At 34.5% G+C, this 17,261-nt stretch overlaps 1 protein-coding gene across 1 annotated transcript; it reads left to right on the forward strand.

Annotated features, from left to right (window-relative positions):
• The first annotated feature begins 2,803 nt into the window (after nucleotides 1-2,803).
• Nucleotides 2,804-10,246, forward strand: LOC145579949 (26S proteasome regulatory subunit 4 homolog A-like). Its single transcript, XM_081637260.1, has 6 exons — nucleotides 2,804-3,419; nucleotides 4,703-4,948; nucleotides 8,517-8,686; nucleotides 8,805-9,021; nucleotides 9,128-9,268; nucleotides 9,958-10,246. The coding sequence occupies exons 1-6, from the start codon at nucleotides 2,943-2,945 to the stop codon at nucleotides 10,039-10,041; spliced, it is 1,335 nt and encodes a 444-aa protein (XP_081493386.1). The 5' UTR covers nucleotides 2,804-2,942; the 3' UTR covers nucleotides 10,042-10,246.
• The last annotated feature ends 7,015 nt before the right edge of the window (nucleotides 10,247-17,261 follow it).

Here is a 17,261-nt window from a genome sequence, read left to right on the forward strand (position 1 = left end):
ATTAGTTATAATTTTTTTTAAAAAAAAACCCCTCAACCATCCTAAAAGATCTAGCCACCCGCCCGAACCTGCTTTCTCCCTTGTCGGACTGCCGACCCTCCCCCACCACTAGCGTCGTCCCTCCGGCCGCTTCCCTCTAAACCACCCTCTCCCTCCTCGCAACCACCAATAAAACCCTTCTCCCACTTTGAAAACCTCTAACCGCCACTCCCCTTACCCCGAAACCTTAGCAGCTGGGTTTTCGACGGTAAGGAAAGGGTTGTTGAGGGTTTTCGGGAGTGAGGGAGGGGTTTCAAGGGAGATTCTAATGGAGGGAGGGGTTTAAAGGGAGTTTCGATTGTGGAGGCGTAGAACCGAAAAAAAGGAGGGGATTAGGGGTGGGGGTGTGTCGCAACACTAGTGCGGGAGGATGGGAAGATGAGGGAAAAATAGCAACATCGAGGCAGGGGAAGGGAGAGGTAGTTGGCTAGTGGTGGGAGTAGGGGTTATGGTTGTCCAGTAGGGATAAGGGGTATTTTGGGTTTTTTTTTATTTATTTTATATTTTTGACCAATTACAGTTTGACATGTGACACATAACCTGTTATAACATGTCATTGATTTTTGTTGACTGGTTTGGAATTGGAGAAAGCAAACAACCCTCGAAGTTGGGATTATTCTTGAATAATCCAAAATTGGGATCATAAAAAGAAAATGAAACAAAGTTGGGATTATTAATATCATTTTTTTCAAAAAAAAAAAAAAAAAAAAAAAAAAGGTTGAAAAAAAACCTCCAAAATTATACGGAGTGATATTGATATTGACATTATACAACTTGGTATAACATTAATTTCAATCCTACTAAGTTAATCAACTTTTATTCTTTTCAAACTCAATTTTATAATTTTTGATTTTCATACATTCGCTAATTTGAGATCTAACTTTACGTCCTCCACTTTCTTCTACGGAGTATTTGAGAGTTTACTCTTATGTCTCAGCTACTTAATGGTTCGACAGTTATTCGCGGTACCCTAACTTTTCCAACTTGGTCAATCGCCTAAAATGTTAATTGTGGTGTCAACCTAATTAATCCAAGTACTCAATACTTGACATCGATTCCCATCTACATGCCATAATACGTCGTAAACCATTATAAGGGGCGTGAAAAACTTAGCGACTAACCCGATTCGATTTGATATGTCCCGAAAAATATCATTTCAAATTTCAACTCGCATCAATAATCATCAATCATCAATAACTATATATTAAAAGACACACCAGCAATGACACATGTTATTTTCTGGTGTGTCCCTTGGTGTTTTATTTATTTATTTTTTTAATTTTTAATATCTATATAGGAAATAAATCTTATATATAAATAAAAGAATACAAAAGATTTTCCTTTTAAAAAAAATTAGAATAGATTTAGCGTATCTTTCCAAATATATATTGATACCATAAACTTCTTTGCATAATTTATGACATATGTAGAGTTACATACTACTTTCTCATTAATTAAATAAGGATTTTCTTTTATAAAAAATAAATTATGTATTTAATCATGTATTAAAGCTTGCCAAGTCTTTCAAAAAAAAAAAAAAAAAAAAAGAAAAGCTTGCCAAGTAAGATATGAAAAAAATATTTTAAGTTAGTTGATTGTTGAGAAAAAAAAAACGTAACATACATAAGAGAGAATGAATTATAGCGTGCAAAAAAGAAATCTATTTAGAGGTTAAATACATATTGTTAAGATTTTTATTTGGTTAACGAAAAGAAAACGGTATAAATTTGTTGGTGAAATATATATAAATATATATACATACGCATTTTAAAATATCTATTTTGTTTATAATAGACTTTCATAATAAATTCATTTTACAAATTAATAACTTAGCCATATTTAATTTTTTATAATTAAGTATAATATTAATTAAAGAATAGTTATTAAAAATTATCGTATATGGCACGAGACCTAATCTAACCTAATTCATAATATAATTTACTTGACACAACTTCAAATTAGACTCAAGTTGAAGCAACCTCACCAATCCAGACCCGAGTACTCGAATTGACACATTTACTTTAATTTTTCACAAAGCCTTATATGTAACTGGGCACACCGTGTGACCAGTCACTATAGGGGTTACTTTGCTAGTGTAATGAGGGTTACTTGGTTTTTTTTATGCAAAATGGGGGTTACTTGGTCAGTGTTAAATGGGTTACTTCGTCAATGTTATAGGAATTACTTGGTCTGTGTTATAGGGGTTAATCAGTCAAAATTAGAGGGATTACTTTAAATAGTCACACAGTATGACCGGCCGCACACAAGATTAATTATTACTTCTTAGGTCCTGTTTGGCAAAAGTAGCGGTAGCGGGTAGCTTTTAGCGGTCGAATAGCGGGTAGCTGTTAAGGTAGCGAGTAGCGGTCAATTAGTAGTGGGTAGAGTTTAACTGTCAAAGTAACGGTTGATAGTATGAGTGTTTGGCAAAAGTAGCTGTTGCAATACCAAAATATATTAAAATTCATATAAATATTATATAAAATTAATATAAATTTACCAAACGTTACCCGCTACTTCTAAACGCTACTATTTTTAACGTTTGAGAAAAGCTACCTAAACGCTACCTCTATCGCTAACCGCTACTAAAATCGCTACCTTACAAACACTCTCAAATTTTTTCTAGTAGTGTTTTGACTAGTCAAAACACTACCCGCTACCTCAAACACTACCACCAAACAGGGCCTTATATTGGAGGTTTGGAGCGTTGGATTCCTCCTCAAGAAACCAAAGTCCAAAGACCAAGGGAATACACTCTTCCCCTAATTCCCAAAGTTGCCATTGAAAACCCCTCTTTCTCTTCACTATTCTTTTCTTCTTCGAGAGGATTTAATTCAATCTCTCTCTTCTCTCCACTTTCTCTCTCCTCTCTCACTGCAACAACACTCAGAAACCCCACAACAATGGGTCAAGGACCATCGGGTCTAAATCGCCCACCAAATTCCGGCGATAAAAACCAAAACTCCGACAAGAAAGACAAGAAATTCGAACCCGCCGCACCCCCATCTCGTGTGGGTCGAAAGCAGCGCAAGCAACGAGGCCCAGATGCCGCCGCACGGCTTCCCGTCGTAACCCCACATACCAAATGCAAGTTAAGGCTTCTTAAGCTTGAAAGAGTCAAGGATTACTTGTTAATGGAGGAAGAATTTGTCGCTAATCAAGAAAGATTGAAACCCCAGGAAGAAAAGACTGAGGAAGATCGATCTAAGGTTGATGATATTCGTGGCTCTCCTATGAGTGTTGGGAATTTGGAGGAGTTGATTGATGAGAATCATGCTATTGTTAGTTCTTCTGTTGGGCCTGAGTATTATGTGGGTATTATGTCTTTTGTTGATAAGGATCAATTGGAGCCTGGATGTTCAATTTTGATGCACAATAAGGTAGTTTTTTTTTACTTTATCTATCGAATTATTGATTGATTGTGTTGATTTTGTTTTTTATTGGTGTAATTTTGGATCTAGTATATTATGGAAAAAGTAGAAGCTTTCAATTTGATTTTACAATTAGGTTTTATGTTGTATTACTTTGTTTGGGAGGCGATGAAGTATGTGAATGCGATTAAGGTGTTGGGATTTGATATGAGGTGTTGGGATTTGATATGGCCAAATGGGTATGAGTTTGAGGGGGTGGATGAACTACATTGGTGGGGAAAATTTGAGGTGAAAAGCATTAGTGTCTAGTGATTTGAGGTGCATTTGTATGTTTCTCTTAGGTAAAGTGGAAACATTCAGTTTAGTGCTCTTATGTTGTATTAGTTTGCTCAGGAGGCAAGGCGGTTGGAGTTGTATGTGAATGAGGCTATGTGTGCATATGTTAGCTTTAGGGCCTTCTCAGGAGGTTAAAGGGTATATGCTCGGGTCTTAGGGATTGGGATTCAAATTGAGATTGAATATGGCGAAATGGATATGAATTTGAGGGTTGTTTGAATTATATCGGTGGAGAAACATGAAATAGTCTTAATGACTTTGGTTGGTGATTTGAGTTTAAGGAACTATTTGTTAAGAAGCTTTTTGAATTTTATGTTGATGATTTGATTTCTAAGTAAAGGAACTGGTATTTAGCTCCATTCGTATTTATCAGTATAGATATATATTTATGTCGTATGAATTATAAGATAGGGAGTATGGGCATTGATCTAGGATCAGACTGGGCGTTGTTATTTCTTTGTCAAATTTGAATTGTCATTGTTTCAAATCATATTTGAGGCTTGGAGTTAGGATTTGGGAACTTCTGTTCGAAACAAACAGTCTTAACATATGGTGGAGCAATTGGATTATGTAGTTCAGTTAATATTCCAGTTAATGAAAATTTGTGTTAATAGTTTTTCATTGATATACTAAGCGATGATTTTGATGCATCATCTTAGCATGTAATGCATGTGGTGATGACAATGAGATGTAACTTCATATTATTGGTTTGAGTAGCACAGCTCTTACATTTTTCAAAAAAAGAGATGGTTTGGAGAATCAAAGTATAGGTAGATGAGGTTTCACAAAAAAAAAAAAGTATAGGTAGATGAAATTTTGATGGAATTCTGTTTTTAACTTGGCTGCTTTGGCAATAGTAGCTACTTCTCACTACTCCATCTGTCTGATGTACTCTTAATGTTGTGACCTTGTTTCTGAATTTGTGTGCGTTGATCATGATGAATTTTCTATTCTAGGTCCTTTCAGTTGTTGGAATTCTCCAAGATGAGGTGGATCCTATGGTGTCTGTCATGAAAGTTGAGAAAGCTCCATTGGAGTCATATGCTGACATTGGTGGGTTGGACCCCCAGATTCAGGAAATCAAAGAAGCAGTAGAACTTCCTCTTACTCATCCCGAGCTGTATGAGGACATTGGAATTAGGCCTCCTAAAGGGGTTATACTGTATGGAGAGCCTGGTACAGGGAAGACTTTGCTGGCCAAGGTAACTTTTATGCCTGACTGTTGTATTATTATGTATGTTTTCTTCAGAGTAGAGATTCTAGTATAAAAGCTATGACGAAATTTTATTTTTTATTCTTTCTGTGATTATTTCTAGTCACAAAATTATGTAAGGTGAACAACGCTACTCATGATATTTGTCATATATTATCGTGTCCTCTGACTCTCTCCTTTCCTTGGAGTCCTGCCTTTATAAAGTCTCCACGTACAAAGTAAAATTTTAGATGTTTTGAATTGAGTTTTTTGTTTTGTAATGTATGGGCTTAAGGTTTCTTTCTTACTGAAATTGACCTAGCATAAGAAAAATATGTTTTTTTTTATAAGGGTAGGTGTGGGTTTAACAAAAAGCTACTGTTTCCAAAAAAGCTTGACTTTGTCCCAGCCATAGTAATTTTTCTGACACTAAATATTATCGGTAAATCATGTCTACTGATCTTTAAGGCTTAAAAATCACTTCAAAAATCTTTAGGCTTCTGCAATCATATTTTTCCCAGTGCTTGCAAATTTAAGAAGACTTTAAAATATGAGGAACCAAATCTAAGGGACACTTGGTATCTCACACCTGACCTTTGGTGTTCTTCATAAGCCGTAGCATCTATGAAACTGTCAAATAGACTTTGCTACACAAAACATTTTCATCTTGATTTTGTATGATGGCTCTTGATCAATTGTACTTCTTCTGATTTATTTCAAAAAGGTTTGTACTAATTGTACCACACGAAGGTGGTTTATCTGGCAAGGACTAAGCTAGTGAGGTGCAACATTTTTTTTTTGGTTGGGGTTTGTGGTGATTAGTGGGGAAGTTGGTGGTAAGGATGATCTTATACAGATTGAGTTACTTAAAAATTTAGGTGGGTTAATTATGTGGTAAAGTTAGAATGAAGCTATCATATAAGTGCGTAAAAGCTATTATGTAAGGATGTGTTGCAGCTTTTGGAAACATCATATATAGGCAAGTGTTGCATTTATATGGAAGTAGAGGAAACAATTATTTTAACCCCTATTGTCCCCAATATCACACTTTTTCTAATAGAAACTTTAATATCTAGATTTTATTTGTGTTAGGGTTTGGCCGTTTGGGGCGTAGTAGAGATGTTATGTGTATAAGTGTATTTTTTTAAAGAATGTAGTGAGGTAGGTCTCTTGGATTATCTTTTAAATGAGGTGTCTAAATTAGTTTCATAAGGATTGATATCTCCTTGATATGCTCTACATGTAATCTAAGCTTATTCTTTAAAGGCATCGATCTCAAGATGAAGAGGAAGTTTTGAATCACTATCTATTATCTAAGAGTCATCTTGGTATGTCCATCATCTGTTTGCTTTGGAAATTGGTGACTCTTTTATGGGTTTTAATTTAAGTTTGAAAGTTGTGGCTATAATGTCAGGTGGCATTTGGATAATTCATAATTTATTCAGGGAGATGGAGGAAGTAGATGTTAGTGTTTGAAGTAGATGTTAGTGTTTGAAGTAGATGCAAGATTTAATGATGAGTGAAGATACAATGACTTAAAAAGACAGGAAGATAGTTTCTTTAAGGTTACTATAGAGATCATGTAGGATGGGAGGAATATGCTGTAGGAGATCTATGTGAAGTAGCTGAAGAAGTTTCTTCCTCCCTTATTAAATATTGTAACATGTGGGGGATGCACCTACAGCCTCACACCCACATAATTTCTAGTCATTTAGAGCTCTATCTCTGGAATTCCTAGGACCTTGTCTAATATATCATTCCTTTCAATCACATTGGTTAGCAATCATCAACCAACACATTAACCATAATACTTATAGAATTTAGAGACCTGGACCAGAGCATATTGGACAACCAAGCCTATTCAACTAAGGAACCTATTTTTTTTTTGGAATCATTATACACTAATGAGGAGACTATTAGATATAAGTTTCAATCCTAATAAAATGATCTTTCTAAGCAAGGAAGGTGATGAAATGACATTTATAATTTACCATGAATATAATTATTGAAACAAACCTTTGGGAAACCTCACCTAATCAGTTTACCCCCACATTTCTAGAAAAAAGGCAGCATGAAGAAGGTTTATGATAAAGGGAGCTGAGTTTGTTTATGATAAAATGGAGACTTAAAATATTTTTGTAGGTAGATCATCTATTCATCTATATATTACCAAAACTTCTAGTAAATTGAAAGTTTAGTAGAAGTTTTGTACAAGTTCTTACCCATCCACAGCAAGTATATTTCTCCTCTCTCATTCTATGTGTACAGAAAGTACCTTGTGCCTTGTCCTTGATCAAAGGCATCATGTGGCATGCGCCTTGGCTAGTCTTTTTAACTAGTGCAGTGTCTGGCACTTTGTTTTGTTTTGTTTTTTTTCCCCCTTCTTTTTTCCCAGCTTTGTCTTTCCTAGCTCCTAGGCACATGTTTTGGGAGGCATGCCTTTTAGAACTATGGGCTATCTGGATCTTGAATCAGCGTGGGTGGTTTTTCTCATTACTTTTTGTCTTTTCCCTTAGCTCCTCTATGTTGGCCAAACAACGTTGAGTTCTTTGTCCTTTCCTCTTTTCAACTTTGCTTGAAATCTTATGCTCTTGATTTGCTGACTACTTGCTTCTTAAGCGACTAATTGTCTGCACCTCTTGTCATGCCTCGTGCATTTAATATTGTTTTAAGGATGTCCTTTATTGCAATTTGATGTTGTTGCTTTCCTTCCGAATAGGTAGCTTGAGGTTTTTTAAAATTGTTTGGTGTGTTTGGGAGTTGGTTGTTGTAGTTACTGTACGCAATCTCTTTGGAGATTTTGGTGTTATCTGTATGAATGACAAATGTAGGAGAATTCTTTGGAAATTGATACTTATAGCCTTCGTAGGTGATGAAAATCCTGGTCATTTAGTGGCAGTAGACCAGTAGTGCACACACTCTTCTTAATCGTTAAATTTGGAGATACCTTGTGGAAATTACAGACTATGTGTTGGTGGCCATGGATAAGCTCATTGGGCATAGGCTTCTGCTGGCTCTTAAATGATTGGAGGCAATATTTGTTCTCATGGCTATGGGCTGATTTAGATTTAGGGGAAGGGCTATAACCTATAGGTGGGAGGTAGTACGAGGCATTTCCTTGAATTTGTCCGGTGAATCATGTCTACTGATCTTTGGGCTTAAAAAACACTTCAAAAATCTTTGGGCTTCTGTAATATCATATTTTCCCAAGATCTATGCTGTTATTTAATATATGGCCAAGTTGTTGAATAATTGATAAGACGTATAGTGCAAATTTGGCTAAATGGCCTAAATATATGGCACTGTTTGGTTTTAAGTTGCCATGGTTCTTTGTGATGATTGGAGTTTGTGTTTATACACTCTTTTTACTACCTAGCAACTGTCTGTATGACTTTATGTAATAAATGTAATTGAGTCAGATGTTTAGAAAGGAACCATTCTCAAAATCCTTTAGATGAAGCGACATACTTTATAACTCTTTATTATCTTGCATCTTAATATTAGCAGATGGCATCATCTCTATTATTTATGTTTTCGTCCTTTGCTGTGATAATTATGATGAATGTTTTCTTGTTTAGGCTGTAGCAAATTCAACCTCAGCCACATTTTTGCGTGTCGTTGGAAGTGAATTGATTCAGAAATACTTGGGTGATGGTCCCAAATTAGTGAGGGAACTATTTAGGGTTGCGGATGAACTTTCACCATCAATTGTTTTCATTGATGAGATTGACGCAGTGGGCACAAAGAGGTACATGTCATTCCTGGTTTATCTAGTGCTGTAAAATCAGTTGGTAATCAATTAATCATATATACTGTTTTTTTTTTTCCCTAAATTGTGTTGGTTTTTCATTTGATCAATTCTGCAGGTATGATGCTCACTCAGGCGGTGAGCGTGAGATTCAGAGGACTATGTTGGAGTTGCTGAACCAATTAGATGGATTTGATTCTAGAGGAGATGTGAAAGTCATACTTGCAACTAATAAAATTGAAAGTCTTGACCCAGCATTGCTTCGTCCTGGGCGAATAGATAGAAAGATTGAATTTCCTCTGCCAGATATTAAAACCAGGAGACGCATTTTCACGGTACCTGTCTAAACCAAGAAAATGTTCATCTGTAATTAACATTATATCTTTATGTATTGGAAGCCTGTAACATGTGTAATCACACTTGTGTTTGCTTTTAATATAGATCCATACGTCAAAGATGACATTGGCTGAAGATGTCAATTTAGAAGAATTTGTGATGACAAAGGATGAGTTTTCTGGAGCAGACATTAAAGCAATCTGCACAGAGGCTGGATTGCTTGCTTTAAGAGAACGGCGAATGAAGGTAATGCTTTTATACTCAGTTTGGCAAAAGAATACTTCTGCTTTTGGTTTGTGTTGTCTGGGACTCTGGGAAATTATTGAACCTGTCAGTTATCTCATATGGATGAATTTCATTAACTTTTGCAATGTAGCTGTAGTGCTCTATAATTGGCCATTGGTTGACCATTTGGGTAGGCGGTGATAAACGATTAAATTATGCTATTTGTAATGAATTGATATGTTTTTTGCAAATCCCATGCCAATGTTTATGGCAATGCAACTATGCCCCCATGACCACTCATTAGTCATTACCATATTTAGAGGATTAGAGGTGCTAGGTGCTAATGAAAATTTATGAAGAACACAAGTATTAGATGTAGAAGCATAACCTGAACATTGGCATTAGACTCAGAAAATTACTTCTGTTGTTGTACTCCTAACCATTTTTTACCGCCTATCAAACGGGACATATAAGTGCTTCTATTTTACATATCTAATTGTCACTGGCCTGGTTCATGCAGCATTTGTTGAATAGTTTCTAATATCTTAATTTGGTTTAGTATTATTATCACAGTGAACTATACAGGTGTGGTTATAGAAAAATTTTTGAAAGTCTTCTTTTTAACGGGTCATATTCTTGTACTTAATTCTGTGCTGCGATTCACGTAACGCTCAATAAGGTTGCTGATTAGTACATATATTATGGTTCAGGTAACCCATGGCGACTTTAAGAAAGCCAAGGAAAAGGTGATGTACAAGAAGAAAGAAGGTGTTCCAGAAGGGCTTTACATGTAGAGTTGTTTCTGGAAATATTATTTCACAATTTATGGTAACGTCCAGCTGTTATCGAGTTTCATCATTGTTACACCTTCATTATTTTTTTCCTTCTCGATACATTGCATTGTTTTTAAATAGATTATTAACTCTCATTTAGATGAAATTTACATTCGTAAAATCAGCTGATTGTTATACCATTTGAAATGTACAAATTTTCTTAAGATGAATTTTGAGCATCTTAATGCTCATTTTCTACGGCAGATATCTCGGTGGTTCTTTTACTACGATTATTTTTAGATGTTTCTCAACATGAAAAGTGTACGTCTGTATGAGGCGTGCGAGACACGTGCTACATCAGTGTATTGTATTTTGACTCTTTCCCATTTCCTTATTCCTCCTCTTTCGTCTTCTACCTTAGATCTCCAGCCATAACCAACCAACCAACCTCCATCTTCTTCCTCCAATCCCAACCCATGACAACCTCCATTGAAGCTGCTCAGGCTTTCCTCTCGTGAATTACCAATTCTACCACCATAATTTCGGCACAGCCGAATTAAACTAAAACCATGAGAAAAAATGGTGAATAAATGGCTTAGTTAACCTCAAAAGGGTAATGATATCATCCTACTCCACTGGCGAACATTGTCATGTTCATTTTTTCCATTAAAGTTTCCTTTTTTTCTACATTGACGTTCTTCATTTTCCATTGAAGCCTTGGATTTGTTTTTCCTTGAAATTTCAGTGTTTTTTTTAAGTTTAAATTTTTTTTTTTTTTTAAAATACAAAATTCCAACATTGAAGACAGAATGATGAATTTGACTAGATGAGATACACAACATATTTTTTCTCCTTTTTTTTTTTTTTTTTTTTTTTTAATTGTGCTTTTATGTTGGTTACACATCAGTTTTAAGAAACTCTTCTGTGGAACTGGGGTGCTACCTTTGCTACTGCAAATAGGATTGCGCTACCTTTGCTGCCGCATATTTAGGGTTATCTTTACCCTGTCTCATTTTATTGCATACCCCTGCTATCTTCTGGTGGACAGATTAGGCTCGTTTAGTTTCGAAGAAACTCTTCTGATTTTTTTTTTTTTTTTTATCGGTAATTACTACCTCCATTCTTTTATGTTCTTATTTGGAATCTTTATACGAAATAGTTTATAAAGCTAATAGCATTTTAAACTCTATTGCTTACCTTTTGCTTCCATTATCTTTTATTATCCATGTTGCTTTTCAGTTTTCACAGTTTAACTTTGATTTTTGATTTGACAGTTAACATTCACATCTTACATACAAGTAAAAGAAGTAAAAGTGATGTTAATGTGAATCTATTTACATACACATTGAAACAATTCAAATAAGAGAGATGTCATAAAAATTTAATTTATTACCAAATAATCTTGATGATAATTCATCTTCAAAATTTTATAGAGGGAGTACACTTTATTCAAAAGAGATATGTAGGTTTACATATTTACATACGTATCCCTAACTAACTAAAATACAACCTCAAAATTTACGATAGTAGAATAAACAAAAAAAAGTGTTACATTTGATATTATTAATATTAGATTATTATCACATAGTAGAACAATAAATATGCTATATACTTTACTATTCTACTATATATATATATATATATATATATATATATATCCTTAATTCATAGTTCCTTGTTTATCACCTTTAACCGGAGCACCATTTTGATCATCTCCTGGATTTTTACCACAATGGGTATCCTTTTCACATCCTCGAGTATATTTGTTAGCAGGACCACCAAGTTGTTGATTTCCTTTTCCGTAAATTTTATTTCCTTTTCTAATTGCACCATATGATACAAAATTATTTGCTTCACATATTATTGAACTAAATAACACCATTCCTATGATTATTGCGACTATATTCGTTCTTGAGATACCCATTTTCTAGATTTTGCTACTTTTTTTTTTTTTGGTAAATTATGAGATGGAATCTAAATGCTTGTGTTTTTGAGAATGTTTTATTTATTATTACTAGGACGAAAAAGATTTTCAATTTATAAAGGAAGATTGTAGGCTAATTACGGCGTTGTGGAGTAAGAAATGAGGTGAAGCAATTTATTCGTTAATGCATAAACTAAATTTATGCGATTTATCTTTAACTTAGTCATGGAAACTTTGGTAGCTAAAATAAGTTTTATCTATAATTTGGTGAATGGTATATTTAGTTTAAGATTTTTTATAATCATCAGTAACTTAGTATAGGGAGTAGGGGTAGAACAATATAATGCATTTAAATTTAAGCACAAAAGTCTTAAATATTGACAATCTAGAGAATTACAACTAATATGAAGGATAAATAACTAATCTAGACATGAACAATTAGCAATTAAAGCAATAATAGTAAGATGCATTAAAGAAATTAAATAAACAGAAACTGTAATGATGCGTAAATAAGTAAACACTACTAATTACAACCCTAAAATTAGCACTAAACAAAGAAAGCAAAAAGTAGACATACTAACGTGTAATTTATGCAACAAATATATATGTTTAGATTATAGACCATAGGTAAAAAAAAGAGGGTAAGAATAACTCATTGATACAATTTAAATAGGAGTATGTGAATTTTTTATGAAGTTCATAACTATAATTTTTGACGATCACAGGATACGTTATTAAATTTAATAGAATCTAATGGGGAAAAGGACATAAGATTGCATTACTAGACTACTAGCCTTTAACTTATTCGGCTAGAAAAAAATTTAAAAATCAAATATCTTATTGATGTAAATTATTGAAAACATAATATTGAATGATTAAGAACATACATTTCCCGTCTAAAAAAAGAACACAAAGTTATTTAGTTTGTGATATTAATACGGAATATTATGAAATTGAAATTATTTAATTTCCAAGCATGAACTAGCAAATTTTTAGAAATAACACGTACCAAAAATAAGTTTTATTTTATTTTTTTTTAATAAGAAAAGAAAACATTGGTCACTCTTTGGGAAGAAATAGCATTATCTGGTAAAAGGGGAGCGTGTGGTTTAGCAATGAAGCTATGACATACTGACATTATCTTATTATTGCAATGTTGAGGTATTGTCAAATTTGTTTTGGGGAAATTTTGCTAATTGCAACCATTTCAAAAAAAAAAAAAAAAAAAAAAAAATTGCAGCCCAAAAGTACTACTAATTGTAAATTATCATCCAATTTAATTTTTTAATCGATTTACGTCCCAAAAAATGTTTCGTTAAGGTTTTAGGGTTTTTTAGTCCTTATGGCACCGAATTGAGCTCAGAATTGGTAAAAAAATAATGTAAGTGTCTTGCTTTGCGTATCAAAAAATATATTGATTCGTGTGCAACTTTTATGCTATGAAACGAGGCGCTTACGTTAATTTTTTTGTCAATTCCAAGCTCAATTTGGGTTCTTAAAGACTAAAATGACCCTTAAAACCTTGACGGAACATTTTTAACACGCAAATCGATTAAAAAATTGAATTGGGTGGCAATTTACAATTTATATGTACTTTAAGGTTGCAATTTATAGCTCAAATACTCGCCACCTCGATCCGATCGAAGGGCTTTGATTTTCTTGACAAGTTGATTTTCCACTTCACTTTTTTGACCTTTTCAAAGGATTAAGACTTGTGTGACATAAGGTAGACATAACCATATCCACTATAGTCGTACGTAAATGTGATAAAATAGCGATAACCATTTCTTGCAGTTGTGCTCATTAGTCCACATACATCCGAGTGTATGAATCTCAATAAGTCACCTGCCCTTTCTCCTAGCTTGGAGAAGGGTTAGTTGCTTTATCATCTTACCAAGCAAACATCCTTCACAGTTTTCAAATGACTCTAAGTCGAATGAATCAAGAATGACTTCATTAAGAAGTTTCTTGATGCGTTTGATGGTTATATGGCCTAGACGACAATGCTACGAGTAGGTAGGATTCGACCTATCGGTCTTAACCCTTTTGGCGGTACTGTCAACATTACAAACTTTGTTTGTCCAAAGAAAGCACATTTATAAATGTGTAATACTATAAAACATATAAGCAAGACATTCAAAACTACTATTGTTCCATGTTTTGATAACAAAACTACTCGCGCGTCCAACGCCAAAGATCAAAATATGTTCAACGATAACCAGACATAATAAAACAGACATAGTTCTATTACAAGTCCAAAAAGACAAACTTTGGGCCTACAAATACGGCGGAAAGACCATCTTCATTGTCCGGTTGTAGTCGCACATTCACTTGTAAAGCTCTCACATGATCCCTGAAATAGAAACATAAGGTGAGTCGTGTATGGTATCTAATACCTATGAATTGCTTATACTCAAGTGTTAGGTTATAATTAAGGTGGTTGGAGCATTTCCCCTTTCCTCATCCTCTTGTAAAACCTTGCATTCTCTTTTGTAATGGCCTTGACAACCACAATAGAAGCATCGCATCTTCTCCTTATTGAGATTCTTCTTTTCCACTCTCAAAGGCATCTTGGTGGCTCCATAGGAGTCAGCCTTGCGTAGCACTTGCACCACCTCATTAAATGAGTGTGACTTCTTCTCGGCTACCATATGCATCCTCAGTGCATCGTAGCCCAAGTGGAGAGAGCTAAGCAAATTATGACCCGCCATCTCATACTCTATTGGGATTCCAAGAAGCTCCATGTGTTTGAAAAGCCTAGTCATTTTAAGCACACGAGTTTAGAGAGGCATACCTAGTCTAAGTTTTATATTGTAGATTCTATATCAAAGTCGGTACCTTACCTTGGCAAGGCAATCATCCTTAGGTGGCTTAATTCTCATGTTTGAGAGTGACCTAGTCACGTCAAACACAAGTCCATCATAGTTTCCACGGAGACTCTTAGTGACTCTCACGCGGACAATGTCCATAAGGGCTTTGAGGAGCATATCCGGAAGATATGAAGAGAATTTCTCCTTCCAATCTTCCGGGATGGAATTAGCCATCAACCTTGTAACCCTGTTACAGTTGGAAGACCAAGTCTCATGAGCTTCATCGCTCATTAGTCCTTTGGAGTAGAAGCTCGGAATAGGAGTGTCCAAGATATACTCCAAGGAACAATTCCTTAGAGTCTTTCGGAGCTCTTTTGCCCATTCCTTGAAGTTCGTCAAGTTCAAGTTGAAAGCCAACTTGTCAGGGAGTTCCGGGCACATGTTGTTGCTGTTAATTGCAGACATTATACTACAAATGAAAAATTTGCAATGAATAATCATTCATAAACCAATAAGTTTGAAATTTAAATCATACTTGCAACATTCAATCTTATTGATGTTTAATCCGCACATTTATAAGTTAATCCCATTTAGGTGAGAATAAAACGATTCCAAGATCCCAAAAACTAATAAGTGATTAAACATGCTTTCGCTTGTCTGAACAATTATTATTTTAAGGTAAGCAATTTATTTATTTATTTATTTTGACAAAGGATTAAAACAAATTACATAGTACTAGAAAAGCAAATAAAATGAATTGCCGCTTCTCCTGTAATATTGTGAGCCATGTGAACACGCTGTCTATCAGCCTTGTACACATTGCAGTGCAAAAACTTCGATCCAAGCAACTAAATTTGTTGGATTAGCCACATGTAACTGATGTTTCCATGACCATCACCACGAAGAAGAGAAACCAAATTATGAGAGTCTGTAAACACCATAGCGGACCTAATGTTGGAGTGTAAAGCCCATTGTAATCAATAGAAGCAAGTTAGAGCTTCAGTGTGCAAAGCCGAAGTACAAACCCCAAAATTGCCACCACCAATAATCCGATCATCTGAAGGATCTTCATTATCAAGACACCAACCCATTCCTGCATTGAGAGACTCTTTGAACCATGACCCATCAATTTGCATTTGAACCAGATCAGACCCAGATTGCTATATCCCCAATTGAGCTGCATGAAAACCAGGCGGGGGAAAACCTCTATTATTTGGAGGAGAGTAGAGGTTGCCAATGACAGTTTCTTCGTCAGTGAAGATAGTATGTGTCTGGAATATATCCAAAACCTGTAAAGTAGTGGGCTTAGTAAAAGGCGAGTCTGGCCTAAACACCCTATTATTTCTACATAACCAAAGGCTCCAAAGTGTGCCAATGAAGATACTTATATGGGGATTTTTAATCCCATCCTGACTAATAAAAAGTCGGATATAATCTTGAATCCAATCTATGAGAGAGAGGTGTCCATGCAATTCTGAATGGATGCCAAAGCTTCCACTCCACCAGGCTTCCCTAGCAATATCACAATGTCGAAATAGATGATTAAAATCCTCAACTTGTGTGGAACAAAGATCGCAAAATAAACTTGGAATCTGAACCACTCGATGAGAAAGCTCACTTTTAACTGCTACCCTTAATTAATTTAACAATTTCCATAAGAATAGTTTCCACTTCGATTGTATGTCAAGGGACCAAAGGATTCTCCAGCACGTAAGCAAGTTAACTCCTATGAATTCGACCATCAAGCCAATAGTTAGTTGTATACTGTGGCTTTAATTTCTAATAGCTCGTTTAGTTTTGAAGAAACCCTTTTGAATCGTTTTTTTATCGGAAATTACTACCTTCATTCCTTTATGTTGCTCTTATTTGGAATCTTTATACGTAATAGTTTATAATGATAATAGAATTTAAAACTCTCTTGCGCTTACCTTTTGCTTCCACTACCTTTTGTTATCCATGTTGCTTTTCAGTTTTCACAGTTTAATTTGTGTTATGACTGCTAACATTCACATCTTACATACAAGTAAAAATGATGTTAACGTTAATCTATTTCCATACACGTAGAAACAATTCAAATAAGAGAGATGTCTCAATTTTTTTTTATTATATATATATATATATATATATATATATATATATATATATATATATATATATATATATATATATATATGTATGTATGTATGTATGTATAAAATTTATTTAATAATGATAAAAATCCTTAATTCATAGTTCCTTGTTTATCACCTTTAACCGGAGCACCATTTTGATCATCTCCCGGGTTTTTACCACAACGGGTATCCTTTTTACATCCTCGAGTATATTTGTTAGCAGGACCACCAAGTTGTTGATTTCCTTTTCCGTAAATTTTATTTCCTTTTCTAATTGCACCATATGATACAAAATTATTTGCTTCACATATTATTGAACTAAATAACACCATTCCTATGCTTAATGCAACTATATTCTTTCTTGAGATACCCATTTTCTAGATTTTGCTACTTTTT

Source organism: Chenopodium album, chromosome 14, assembly GCF_948465745.1.
Source record: "Chenopodium album chromosome 14, dcCheAlbu1.1, whole genome shotgun sequence".
Classification (NCBI taxonomy): domain Eukaryota; kingdom Viridiplantae; phylum Streptophyta; class Magnoliopsida; order Caryophyllales; family Amaranthaceae; genus Chenopodium; species Chenopodium album.